The sequence below is a fragment of the Varanus komodoensis genome, unplaced genomic scaffold, assembly GCF_004798865.1.
Source record: "Varanus komodoensis strain SLA01 unplaced genomic scaffold, ASM479886v1 scaffold32, whole genome shotgun sequence".
Classification (NCBI taxonomy): domain Eukaryota; kingdom Metazoa; phylum Chordata; class Lepidosauria; order Squamata; family Varanidae; genus Varanus; species Varanus komodoensis.
The window spans coordinates 19255336-19268994 of NW_025335798.1; the positions used below are offsets into that span (position 1 = coordinate 19255336).

At 38.9% G+C, this 13659-nt stretch overlaps 1 protein-coding gene across 1 annotated transcript in view; it reads right to left on the bottom strand.

Annotated features, from left to right (window-relative positions):
- The window catches only part of LRP1B (LDL receptor related protein 1B), a 730365-nt gene that overhangs the window by 87286 nt on the left and 629420 nt on the right, over positions 1–13659 (bottom strand). The window contains exons 70-75 of the mRNA XM_044438491.1: positions 10480–10586; positions 9030–9162; positions 6877–6999; positions 5556–5678; positions 3591–3728; positions 1382–1516 (exon numbers count right to left, since the gene is read on the bottom strand). Coding sequence (XP_044294426.1) covers positions 1382–1516; positions 3591–3728; positions 5556–5678; positions 6877–6999; positions 9030–9162; positions 10480–10586 — 759 coding nt within the window. The remainder of the gene's footprint in view (positions 1–1381; positions 1517–3590; positions 3729–5555; positions 5679–6876; positions 7000–9029; positions 9163–10479; positions 10587–13659) is intronic.

A 13659-nucleotide genomic window follows, 5' to 3' on the forward strand; every position in this document is an offset into this window, starting at 1 on the left:
AATAGCCCCAAGCAAATCTTGTGCAATCGAGTAGACATCTACTTGGATGTACATACGAATGGAATTCCTTGTTAGGTAAGTGTATGTAGGATTGCAATTGCAACTGCTTAAAGTATCATAACTATGAACAGGGGAAAACTTGGATCCCAAAAGCATGCTTGACCATTAAGTTTCATAACATTAATACCTTGCCAAAATATACTTAAGAGCTTCAGATTTGGGCTCTGGTATATTATGGGGTACTATTATGCTACATTTCTATGTAATCTAGATGTTAAAAGGAGTGTGATTAGTTAGAATGGGCATAGGACTAATTTTCACATTGTCTGGTATGATGGTTTAAAAGCAGTCCAGCGAAACAGCAAAAACATACTCCAATCTATACAGATCCAAGTCTTGACATACATGTGTGAGTATATCTCAAAACTTAAATAAGAAGCAGATTCACCACAGTAAGGAAAGAATGGCTTGATTTCTAGGTGAAGACTATCAATTTGTGAGATAATTCCCTAGTTATGACGTGTTAAAAATGCAATGATAATGAAGGATAGTGTGGGAATTTTATTTTGCTTTTTAGTAATTTGAACTGAAATGTGAAACAGTATATTCCTTTTAAAAGATCTGGTTTTGTAAACAGATAACGTACAAAGAATATAGAAGTAATTGTAAAACATGTCAGTTGTATGCTTGACAACTGAAGCAATGCACAGGCCCATCTAAAATAGGCCCCTGAAAGATCCTTTTTTTTTTCTTATACCTGCACCCACCCAACTTGTCTCCCATCTGCTCTGGAGGGAAACACTGGAGCAGATGGGGGGGATGCAAGGGCTGCAGTGGGGAATAGCGCACAGGAGGTCATTTTGTGTCAGAGGAAATCCACTCATGTCATATTGGATTTAACTAAGGATTTTACATATTGGATTCTAACTGTGGTGCAGTATGGTATAACCATTTTATTCCTGACCCTGTGCTTCAGATACTGTAAGTATGGAAGACATTATGTCCTTCTTAAGGAGAAATATATTGGTTGAGACATGCAATATATAAACATACAATACAAGACATCCATACAATATGGATGGGGTTTGGCATTAATAGCTGTTATCACAAAATGTTCTGTTGGCAACTGAAACAAGGTGAATAGCGATCGTTCCCTAGTTCTTCCAGGAAGGTACAATTGAATAGATGGATTTCATGAAAGATGGAAGGTTCCTTGAAAGGTGTATCCTGTCTATTCCTCTCAGCTCTCCAATGGTACATCACTTGCTCGAACTAGCAAAATAGTTAAGGAACAGTAACCAGATAGAGACTCAGACATGTGACACTTCTTAATGAAAAAAATTTATAACACAAATATTTCAAACTGATTGTGACAAAATACCTTCACATTGCCAGTTTCTCTTGTTCCTTTCAAATCCAGACTTACACTGACAGAAAAGTGGTGTTTTGTTTTTATTACAGAATGCATCATCACCACAAGGATTCACATTATTTTCACAGTTATATTCAGTTAAGCCTAAAAATAAATAAAGAGATATATTTATTTCTATACCACCCACTAGCAAAAGCTCTCTGCAAAAAATCAAATGGATTTTACTTGCAAGTAGCAACACTTTTCATGTTAACTGCAGAATATTTACAGCCAAATTCTTTTCCCATAGCTGACACAGAAGCTTGTTTACCAAAGTGCTCAGTTTCAAATGCTGTTGTTCTTAAGTGAGCTAGTCATAAGCACTGAGAGAAAAGCAGAGAGATGTGCACAGGATTGCTGCATTGATATGCCATGTTTCCATGGTGCGGAAAAGCAGAAATGTTTATCCATCCTCTCCTATTCCTTTCCTTTACCACTTCCAGCTTACCTTCTGTTTTAAACAAAGCAAGTGTGAGTGGCCTCTCAAAACCCAGGGCTCTAGTTTGTGCAGAGGCACAGGTGGCTATGGAGGGAAAGGGGAGGTATTTTTGCTGTGCTCACACAGTTCCCCACCTGCACAGTGCAACTGAATGCAGTAGGCTGGAGGGAAGGGGATGGGAACAAGCTGGGAAAGACTTTCACTCCAGCCTGCACCACAACTGCTTAAAGAGAGCCACAGCCTTGGCTGAGCGCATTGTCCTGCAATGACTACCACAGATTTGCTTGACCTGCTCTGTCTATAAGCATGGGTTCATGGTTGTGGACATCAGCCAGCCACTGACTGATAATGCCAAAAGGGAATTTTACCTGGCAAGACTGATTTTGCCTTCCCTGCACCAATGCAAATTCGTAAGAGATTAATGGCCAGGCCAAATCATCATACTAGCTAGTCTTGGATATAGGAAAACAGAGATACAAATGTGAATGTAGTTATGAAGTCATGATGTCTAAATAATACAACCTGGAATCCATTAAAACTGCTGCTAAGCAGCTACTACAGCGTTCTAGCCAGCATGGAAAAAGAGACCTGTAGCACTGTCTGCTGCTTATAGAAAACGCCTTTGTCTTTCCTGCAATCATGATGTCTGAATTACCATGAAGCTGAAAATATGGGGAGAGCAGAATAAAGTCAAGAATATTTTAAGTTTGTACCATGGACAGCCCCTGACCCTGGTTATACCCTCCAGGATACTTTCAGGTGGGTCATTTTCCATTCTCTCTCTCTCTCTCTCTCTCTCTCTCTCTCTCTCTCGCTATCTTCAACATTCAGTAGCCCTTGACTTGCACTATAAAACTGCTATATTCACACAATAAGTGTGAAGTCACTTGAGACACTTGCTCATGGAAATCCATACAGTTAGATGGATTCATGGGCATTATTCTTTTGGTGCTGGGATTCAGGCTTCTATCCTGAGTGAGATGTCGAAAGGGTCAGACAACATTTATTAGACCCAATTACCCTAACTGCTAAATGGGTTGTAGCCTTTCACTTCCAGGATGGTCTAGCTATACATCCACTACCTCTTACTTTAAATAATTAAGTCTGTAATCCTTAACTAAGGCTGTAATCCTAAACACCCTTACTAAGGAGAAAGTGCTATTGAGTACAGTGGAACTGACTTTTGAGCAAACTTGCATAGATCTGTAAGCCTGCAAAGGCACTGGTGGGCTCTCGGGAGTCTAATCTTGCAGGGGGAAGTTGCTCACCACATGGCTCATTTGCAGCAAAACTGTAGGATTGTTGGTGAAGGCCAGTTCTGGTGGAGTCTAGGGAGTACTGTGGCCCACAGAGTGTCCAAGGAGGGTGCAGTATGGCCTACCAAGTCCCAGCAGTTACCCGTCCCTGAAAGAGAATTCTATACAAATGGACAAGTATGTTCATCTTTAGAACAGGACAACAACATGTCCCTTTGGCAATGGCAATTTACCTGCTGCAGTGCACACATCAAACAAAATTCGGTGCATAAGTGATTCTGTCCCATGAGGACATAATACTAATTATGTTCTTAGCATGCACCTGTGCAAGTGATAGAACAGTTGTTTAGGTTATGCTTTGTTCACATTTGTGTTAATTTAAGCAATCTATAAGGTTATGCAGATTGCATTTTGTGTGGAATAAAAGAGCCATGCCGTTTTTTTCTCCCGTGTGAATGATCACCTGGTAGCTTCTTCAACTTACTTGTTTTACACCCTTGCTCATCTGATCCATCACCACAGTCATCAAACTGATCACACTGTAGTTCCACTGGTATACACCTCTTATTGCTACAAGCAAACTCATCTCTTTTACAAGGTCTTGCTTTATATGTAGCTTTGTCTGCAAAAAATCAGAAGTCAATAAGATTTCAGAATGCTTTTGGTTGTAATACATGGAACAAGTAAGAATGACGTATTGAAGATACAATGCTGCTTCTTAGATGATGAGACTCCTGCTGTGCCGATACTCGGGAATGTGTCAGTGCATACAGGGATCTGCTTCTCCTACTGGAGCACACATTGTCCTAGGAGGCACGCATGTACAGCACACATGCTAGCTCCACAGAGTGGTGTTTGTGCTGTTCACTAAGCCAAAAAGATAACAGGCCAGGAAACCAGATACCAAAGAAAGCTTATGCCTTCACTCACAGTCCTCCGCCTCCTCCTCTCTATTCCTTCAAATAGCTGAAGCTCTATGAGTGATGCACACTGGTTTGTAAAAAAACAAAATATTCTTTTCTAAAATGCTATAAATAAGTATGCAAAATAAAAACAGGTAAAACAACGTACAATAGAGAATAGACCTGTAAAACACCTGGTATGCATACTCTCGCAAGCAATTAAATATCCTTTGTTGTCTTTAAATGTCTTGGCAGAGAGCACCATTTTAACTTGGCACTGAAAGAATGACAAGGTTGGCAGCAAAGGAGATTCAGTGGATAGAGCATTCCACAGCTGGAAGGATCCCACTGAGAAGGCCTTCCCCCTTGATGTTGCCCTCAGAGCCATCCTCCAAGTTGGCAGGCCTCAACTGATTGTAATGTTTGGGCAGGAGACAGGTGGTGGAGGTGCCGCAACAAAATTTGCAGTCCCAAGCTATATAAAACTAGGTTGAAACAAGCATCTTGGGTTCATAAGCATATAGGTAGCCAATGAAAGTGGACAGCCCAGCCTACCCTCCACCTCCTCCTTCATTCCCAAATGCACTCTTCTGCTAATTGACATGGACAGAGAATTATACCTGGGGTAATATGTTTCACTAGTGTGAACCATCCTGGAAGATTTGGAAATTGGGTAACATAGAAATCATCATCATCATCACAACCACTGCCACCACAAAAACAAAAACCTTATCATGAACTGCTGATGGCATTGTGGTGAGTAAACAAATAGCTACTGCTTTGCTGGAAGAATTTCTATAATCCATGTCTGTTGAGAAATTTCTACAGTCCTGCCATATGGCTGCCTCCTCTTGGTTCTACATAGCTTATTCTTTTCCTTGACAATGTTAACTTGCTTCCAAGCCTAGCCAGGACAAGACCAGTGATAAATGAACCTAACATATCATAATCCCAATTCTTCTACTAAATTACAAATCCAACATTATAAACTTGGACAAGTTCTGTGATTAAGGGATGTTGAAAACAATGACATCAAATGTTTATTCAGGTACATCACGAAGGTGCATTCATCTTGGAGACATAATGTGCATGATATGGTGTTTTTGGCCACATGCATCATAATCTCAGGTATACATGTCTTCTCTGAATGGCTGTTATCAGCTGCACTCTACTCCCTTTTTTTAAGTAAAAATAAAGGAACGTAGAACTACAGACAGATGCTGCAAGTATGCAAGCAGAAAATGCAGAGGTGGACTCAAAAATGCATTTGTTGTAGGACAGCTTATGCTTGCCACCCATACAGACTGAGCAGGCATGAAAATATCAATGAATTATAAAAAAAAGTACATTGAATTCAAGTCAGAGCTTGTTATCCATTCAAGCATCATGAACCTACTAGATTCAGTTTATGAATAGCGCAATTTTCAATTTTACATACAAAACACAATGTCTGTGCAGCATTGGGCAGGAAATAAAATCTGCACATTTTCATAATTAAAATTAGAACAATTATCTTATTTATTGTAATTCAAATTACAATTACTCACCACAGTGATCTTCATCTGAGTCATCACCACAGTCATCAATCCCATTACAAATCTGCTCACGTCTCAGGCAGACTCTGTTATTTCTGCATCGATAGGGCCTTGTTGGGGGACATGGAAATTTTACTGTGAAAAAGGGGAAAAAAAACAGTTCTAATGCTATGGTGCGAATTACATAGAAAACCTATATTTTAGATTTACTCATTTCTTTTCATCAATGAGGCAAAAGTGATTATATGAGAACTTATATTTAAATGGACTTTTCCTCTAATATTATGACTTATAAGCTGTTACTTAATTGCTACATCTGAGAGATTTAAAAAAGTCTCAAATCAGTGCCTGGTCAGACATAGAGTAAACTTAAAAAAGAAATAAGAGGTTCTGCTATATTTCTGTGGGTATATGGAGAACAGCTGTATGTGCACACACACATACACATGCTGATGTGAAAGGGTTATTTTCTCTGTTTCTTCTGGAACCAAAGATTCAGGCAGTTGTCAGGAAGTCCACAACACAAGAGAGGAGACAGAAGATGTAGTTACAGATCAGGAACTTTGCTCAGCCATTGGATGCAAAAGAATCCATTCTGAGAAAAAATGGGCAATGGTAAGCCTTCCTCATTGGTTAATAGTTAAAAGAGAACTAGCTAGCTTTAACTCAGAAAAGTCTTAGACCACCAGGTCTACTTTGAGAAAGAAGAGAAGGGCCAAAGGTGGGGAAAAAACCCAGCCAGCTGAGTTTTAGAGGAGCTGAGTGCTGGGGAGAAGTTGAATGCCTGGAAAAACTAATAATTCAAACATGAAGCTACTGCTGGGAAGCATTTAGAAAGAATATAGAGGCACTGTCAAGTTATGTTTTGCTGTTATGTTTCGGTGAGTATGCATACAATTCTGCATTGTAACTATTCCGATGTTAAAAGCTTTTTTCTTAATAGTACCTTTTCAGGATTTTTTTAAAATTAAACCCCTGTGGTCTCATGGTGGGTAAAATTTTAGATTTACCATACACATACAGTTTAAAGGTATTTACCAGCTGGGCAGCTGAGGAAAACAAAGACTTCTACCTGGTAGCAGTGGGAAAGGCAAAGCAAACAAGAATAAGATATTCTGTTTGGCTTGGTCTTCCTTCCATTTATGGGCCAGGTCATAGGGATCCTATGGTAGGGTAATTGCCCTTTCAAATGTGGTACATGCAATGTTTGCTATAAAAATATGAATATCTATTAACACCAAATGGAGGCCCACACAACATATGGAAGAGAGCATTCTAAAGCCAGTCAAAGCAACAACAGCGACATTCAAAATGAAGGGAGACAAAAATTTACCACATATTTCAGCGAGCTCATCAGAGTTATCTCCACAGTCATCTTCTCCATCACAAACCCAAAACTGGAGTTTGCAGAGTGAATTGTTGCAAAGGAATTCATCTGTTCTACATATATTCCCCCCTGGGAAAAACAGCAAAATCAAACTATAATGCATACAAATAAATTGTTATGCTATATATTAGGGTCCTGATAGATAAGTAGATGAAAATCCATGGTTTCATCTCCCATCTTTTTACACTTTAACAAATAATAACTGCTGCAGAAGGACTGAGGACAGGGTCATTGAGGGACTGGGAGCTGTGCTGGATCAGACCAAAGGCCTATTAACTACCATTCTGTTCCTAAGGTGCCCATCCTGATGCCTATGAGAAGCCAGAAACAGGTCCTGCATACAATACCATCTTCCTGCTCATTTTCTGAAGCAACTGGAATAGAGAGGCCATGAATATCAGATATATAAAGCCTGACAGCTTGTAAGTTCCTATAAAAATGGCAGGGGAACAGGGTCCTTTGGGAAAACAACACTGAGATAAAGGGACAGCTTCTCCAGCTTCTTTTCCTACCTGGCAACTAACTATCCACTTAACTTTAAACATGTAGTCAGACTGGGGATCGCCATCATTTTGTCTAGTTATTCTCTTATATTCTTTAGTATTATGTTCTGCATCTTTCCCTTTCATAGCATTCATCTTCTATTTGGTTTATGTCTGGTATAATGAATCCAAACTGACTGCAAGTTCATGCAATAGGAAATTCAATTAAAATATTATTCTTATCATGAAGGTGTTATGACTACAACTCCTAGGATTCCTGACCTTTGGCCATACTGACTGAGGATGAAGCAAGTTCAGGTCTGAAACATGAGGACCCCCCAGTGTGCTGTGCTGGACCTTTGCCTTCCTATCCTATAGAAGTGGCTTGGGGGCGAGACTTTTTGGATAAAGATAGTGGTGAAAGCTTCTTTACGATGAAGTGTCAATACTCAATAGGCTGCTGAGGTATGACGATGTCTAACAATATAGTAAATACCTTCTGAAATGATCAATGGTCTACACATCCCTATGTTGGGGTTCCTATAATGAACTTAATTAAGGAAGAAAGGAAACAACACCTGGACTGATGCCAGTGTGGGGTAGTGGTTAAGAGCATAGGACTGGGACTCAAACAACCTGGGTTCGAGTCCCCGCTTGGCCATGGAGCCAACTGGGTAACTTTGGGCCAGTCACAGACTCTCAGCCCAGCCTACCTCGCAGGGTTGTTGTTGTGGGGATAAGATGGAGGAGGAGAATGATGCAAGCTGCCTTGAGCCCTTTGTAGGAAAAAGGCAGGATATAAATCCAAAAATAAAATAAATAAATAAAATAAAATATGCATGCTAGGAAGTAAGCATTGAACTATTGAGCTCAGTAAGACTTGAATACAAGTAGTTGGAACTGTACTGTTAAACTATCATTCCTTAGCACTAAAAACACCCCTGGATTTGTTTTAATCAACAGAGATAAAATCAGATTTGTATCAGCTGCCAATTTCCAGCTTTTTCCCATTGAAAGCCAGTCCTTAGTTCACTGGGTCTATGGACCATGTGTTGGGTCAGGCTGCTCATGTCACTCATTGCTTATGAAGGCCTGTTCTCTTTCTTCTGCTCCATTGGAACAAAAGAGAAAAGGGCTAGCAGTGCTATAGGGAATTAGACATTCTGTATGTTTGAATCTTTGCATGGTTTTGGCAGTGTGGTATGAGTGTTTACTTTGAAGTAAGTCCCACTTAGTTCAGCAGGACTTCCTTCTATTTAAGTACAGTTAGTATTGCAGTCCACCGAATACAGTAGAACATATATCAGAATAAACTAATATAGGGTTTCTCTGTAACTGCTGTTATTACGGCATCGATAGAAAAAATAAATTCAGCATTGACCAGTGCAAAATGATTACATAAATAACAAAAAGGAACAATATCCATTTTACTATTGATTGTACTGCAGAAAAGGTACAACCCAAAACTTAGTTACCTGGGAATAAGTCCCATTGAACTCATTAGGGCTTATGTCTGAGATGTTATAAACTGGATCTTGCTAGATAGGAGCAAATGGTACATCCCATGCAAAGCTCTCTTTTTAAATAAAAGTTGAGCAAGAAAAACATTAATCTCACCTCGATCACAATTTTGTTCATCACTGCTGTCCACACAGTCTTGGATTCCATCACAAAGCCATCTGACAGGGATACAGTGGGCCTTGTTTTTACATCGAAACTGATCTTCCTTGCATTCAGTAACACAATCAATCTGTTTGAACACATTTATACGTATTCTGTTACTAACACAAGTAACAGCACTATAAACAAACCAGTTAGACTTTAGTAAAATTGATACAATTCCACATTTCTGTTGATTTGAGATAGGCATTTTTCTCTTTCATTGACAAAGCTGCATTTACTACTACCTATACATTAACTGAAAATCCAAACATATCTATACTATATTAAGAAGGAGGGGACATGAGCTAATGACATTTTCAGCAAACCAAATGGTTGGAGTCCAAAGTTATGATGTAGAAGACTGCCTCTGTGACAGGACTTTCCTGCCTTTTCTCCCCACCACCTGAGTTCTCTGCACCACCTGAGAGTTCCTTGGGAAAACCCTGGCAATGGGTGTGGTGGGTCGCGATAGGCAGGTGAATCAGCAGAATTTACTACCTTGCACAAGCAGCAATATGTATCTGTTCATGCAAGGCATGCTTTGATACTGCCCCGATTCTCCTTAAATTCACATACAGCTGCATCGTTCTGCATACAGAGCTCCTTTATCATGGGTGCAGAAACTGGGGGCTTGCACATGGACTCTGGGGGTTCCATTCTGACCCTAGAGGGCTTCTGGACAGCCACATTTTGTTTTCCCACCACAGTGATCCCTCCAACCACCAATTCTCTGTTTCTTGGGTGTGGCTTTTCCCCTTTGTGAAGACTGACATTCCTCTTAGTTAGGCTTAGTGACCAGCAGCAAGATATTTAAACTAAGCAGCAGTCATAGTTTTGGGATCTCTGTCCTACTTGTTTTGCATTATGTTCTGCCTCACTGGAATGAAAGAGGTTGCTGTATCCTTGTTCAAAATGTATGCAGAGTTTCTATTTATTTAGGCATTTATAGCTTGCTTTTTGATCAAAGTAATAACAGCAGGAAATAAAAGATGCATAAAATTTTAAATAAAAATTAAGACAGAAATAAAAATAAACATATATTAGCAATTAAAACAATTAAAGCAATAAACTCAGGGTTAAATTGCCTGCCTAAAAAGGAAGGTTTTCAAGGATGTTTGAAAGGAACTAAAAAAAAAATAGATGTGGTGCACCAGTGACATGAGGAAATCCTAATATTTTGAAGCTGCTTCCAAAAAGACAGCACTGAAATGCAGATCAAAGAGTTGTGTGTGATTGCCCTTCACCAAAGTAAATGGAAAAGAACACTAATGACTAGGTTCTGTCCTTTCTGTACAAGGGAGCTGCTTGACATGGAATAACTTTCACAATATTTGTTACTTTATATTCAAGTTTCTAAATTTGCAGAGTAAAACATCAGATCAGTTCAAGACAATTAACCACTTACCTCATCAGAGCCATCTGGACAATCATATTCTCCATTGCACCTGAAAGATGCTGAGATACACCCTCCACTGGCACATACGTACTCACTTGAAGAGCAAGTCGGAGATGCTATTTCAGACATATATTTGGTATTAGGCAAATACAGTGAACTATTAAACTATTATACGATTTAATGTTAGGATTTGATAAAGAAGAGATAATAACCCTTTGCAAACGTTAGCCTTCAAGCAATCACAACTGTGTAACACAATGTCTTACACAGTGCTTTGCACTTTGGTCCAAGTGCTGGATTGCCCTCTCCAAACCAGGCCAGCATGTGAGATGATATCAAGGGGCAGGATTCCCCCACAAAGTCCTACCCCCATGATGTCATCTGGACTCACCCTACCCAATTCCCTCCTCCTTCTCCATGACAAGAAGGTACAACACTCAGAGATTATCTGCAAAGAACAAGATATTGGCTAAGGCTGCAGAATGGGAAGTCCTACATACCACCTGACCCCCCATATGTATATGTTAAAATACTTCAAATAAATTAAATAATTTTAAGTGTTGTAAATGCAATATTTTAGATATATATTTTATTAAAATGCATTGCATATTTATTTCTTTAAACTATCTCAATGCAAAGACACCTCCCAATTTTTATTTTTGGTTGAGGGGCATAAAAGATGTTTGAATACTATTAACCAGTTATTGGTTATGGAACTGCTTCACTTTATGTTTTCTGGTGACAAGGTACTGAATGCACAAACACTTTTTTGATTTGCAGTACATGATATTGTACATTATGAGAAGCTGAGCTATTTAATTATTTGTGGACTGGAGTCCAAAAAACTTCAGATGAATTAGTTTTGTTGATTTTGCATAATTATTATGCCACTGCTGAGTGGCAGTTCTTCTATATGGCAATGCCATTTCTTATGTTGTTTTAAACAGTGGATTAAATGCATACTTAAATGAACTGAGAATGGGGGAGTCATAAAACTTTAACATCAGTCTTTGTCAACTTCATATTCAAGGCAGCCTTCAACTACAGAGCACAATATATTACCACCTGGTGTTGTAATCTTAGAGTGGTCAATTCCACCCCATTAGAATGTTTGGGAAAGGGGAAAAAACATGTGCAAAATGTAACAGAATCAAAGTGACACTGTAAAATGCTGTTTGAAATTATACTAGCTTCGTTTGCACATCTACAGAAAGGTTGAAAAGGATATGTTGCCTATTTTCATAATAGTCAAATTAGAATCATCATTATTGCAGCATTATAGTTATATCCTGCCTTTTTTCCACTTGCAAGACACACAAGTGGTTTACAGGATTCTCTTCCTTTCCAGTGTAACTGCACAGCAAAACCCTGTGGGTAGGTCAGACTGAGAGTCATTGACAGACCTAAAGCCACCCAGTGACCTTCATGGCCAAGGAGGGACTAAAACATGGATCTCTCGGGCCCCAGTCCAGCACTCTGACTACTATGCCACAAAGGCTACCCAGTAGCTATCCAAATTGCTCAGTTCCCATAATATGAAGCAGTATTAGTTTCAATTGTACCCCACAAGACACAGGTTTACAAGACTCCTCAACCAAATGGCCTTTTTAGAGCATTTTCTCTCCGATTAGAACTTTCCTTAAGGTTCTAACTATAATTTTTGCCAAAAGCACATATACAGTTTGGAGATTCCTGCAGCTCCAATTGTAAATTGCCAGAGTTGATTGGAATGCTTAGTTAAGGACCTTTGAATGACTACTTTTGGTTCTTAGATTTGATGATCAGATGTACTAATGTGAGAGAAATGCTTATCCTGTGAATTATCTTCACCAATACTGTCCCAAAATGCTTTGTGCCATGTGAGAAAGTACAAAGTAATGTAAAATTAGTGCCATTCAGAGGAAGATGTTTAATGAATCAACATATGCTACCTAAACCCTTGAATGAAGGAGTATCACTCTTGCTATGCTGCAATTTCAAAATATCATGTGTTTATGATGTAGACATTTATGTGAAGAAGGAAGGTTAACAGCAATTCAAAACTTAAGAAAGACAGTACATGAGAAACAGTAAGTTTACAAATAACTTCTTCACCAGTGTGCTACCACAGGGGGGATTAGGTAAGAAAACTTGATACTAGTTGGCCAGCTAGGGAAATGAAGCAAAAGAGAAATCCCAATCCCACTTCCAGAATTTCTTGCTTTTTTTCCAGGAATAGTTGATACTTGTAAGGAAAGTCAGTTATTCTGCAGTTTATAACAGTGTTGCAATTTCAAATCAGAATTCCATCCATGGAACCATTCTTTATTATATTGAAGAACAGAATATATAATTAATAACAACAGTAATAGCAATAACAAGAATGCTATAATAAAACCTGTGACCAGATGGAATCTGGGCATACCTCCAGATCCACGATCATTGGTATTTTAGCCAGTGTTCTTGTATTTTTTTCCCAAAATATGGTAAACGTGCCTGCTTAATTGCCCATACTGTTTCAAAGCTGAATGCATCACAGTGTGACTAGCTCAAGACACCTCTCTTCCTAATTAATCTAGGTCTAGAAATGATTGAAGCCTGGGTTTGCCTAGGACATCCTAAAAAGCAGCCTCAGAACTGGTAGGGCCTGGCACTAAAAAAAGGGCACTATGACCATCTCTGGCTGATGCAATCACAGCAACTATGTATTTCATATAATTCCTTCGTCTGTCCTATGCAAGAAATTGTGAAATGTGTCGATTGTGCCTAGGGTGCTCAGGCAGTGTGTTTGCTATGGCTGTGAGATTTGTTATTGCAAACAGTAATTCACAGCTCATAATTATTGCACCTTGTACAGCTGATATACACACTAAGTTGGAATAAGTTGGGGCCTACATACTGTTGTGTAGGTTTTGTACAATCAACTATGTTGCACAATGATTTGTGCGTTATTATATCATTTTACTGGAAAAAGAAAGACCTCACTAAAGACATGATGTTTTTATTTTCAAATAGTGCAATACCAGCAGTTGTTATATATGCATGCTTTCCTTGTTGTATATTTAATCCCAGTATCTGATAGGTATCTTTCCTTCAGTGAAGGGTTAATGAATTAGGCCTGCTAGTACAGAATTTAGTACATCATTTTAGTATCATAATAACATGTATGTTTTACAATAAAAAAAACTCTAATTCACAGTAATTGAATCC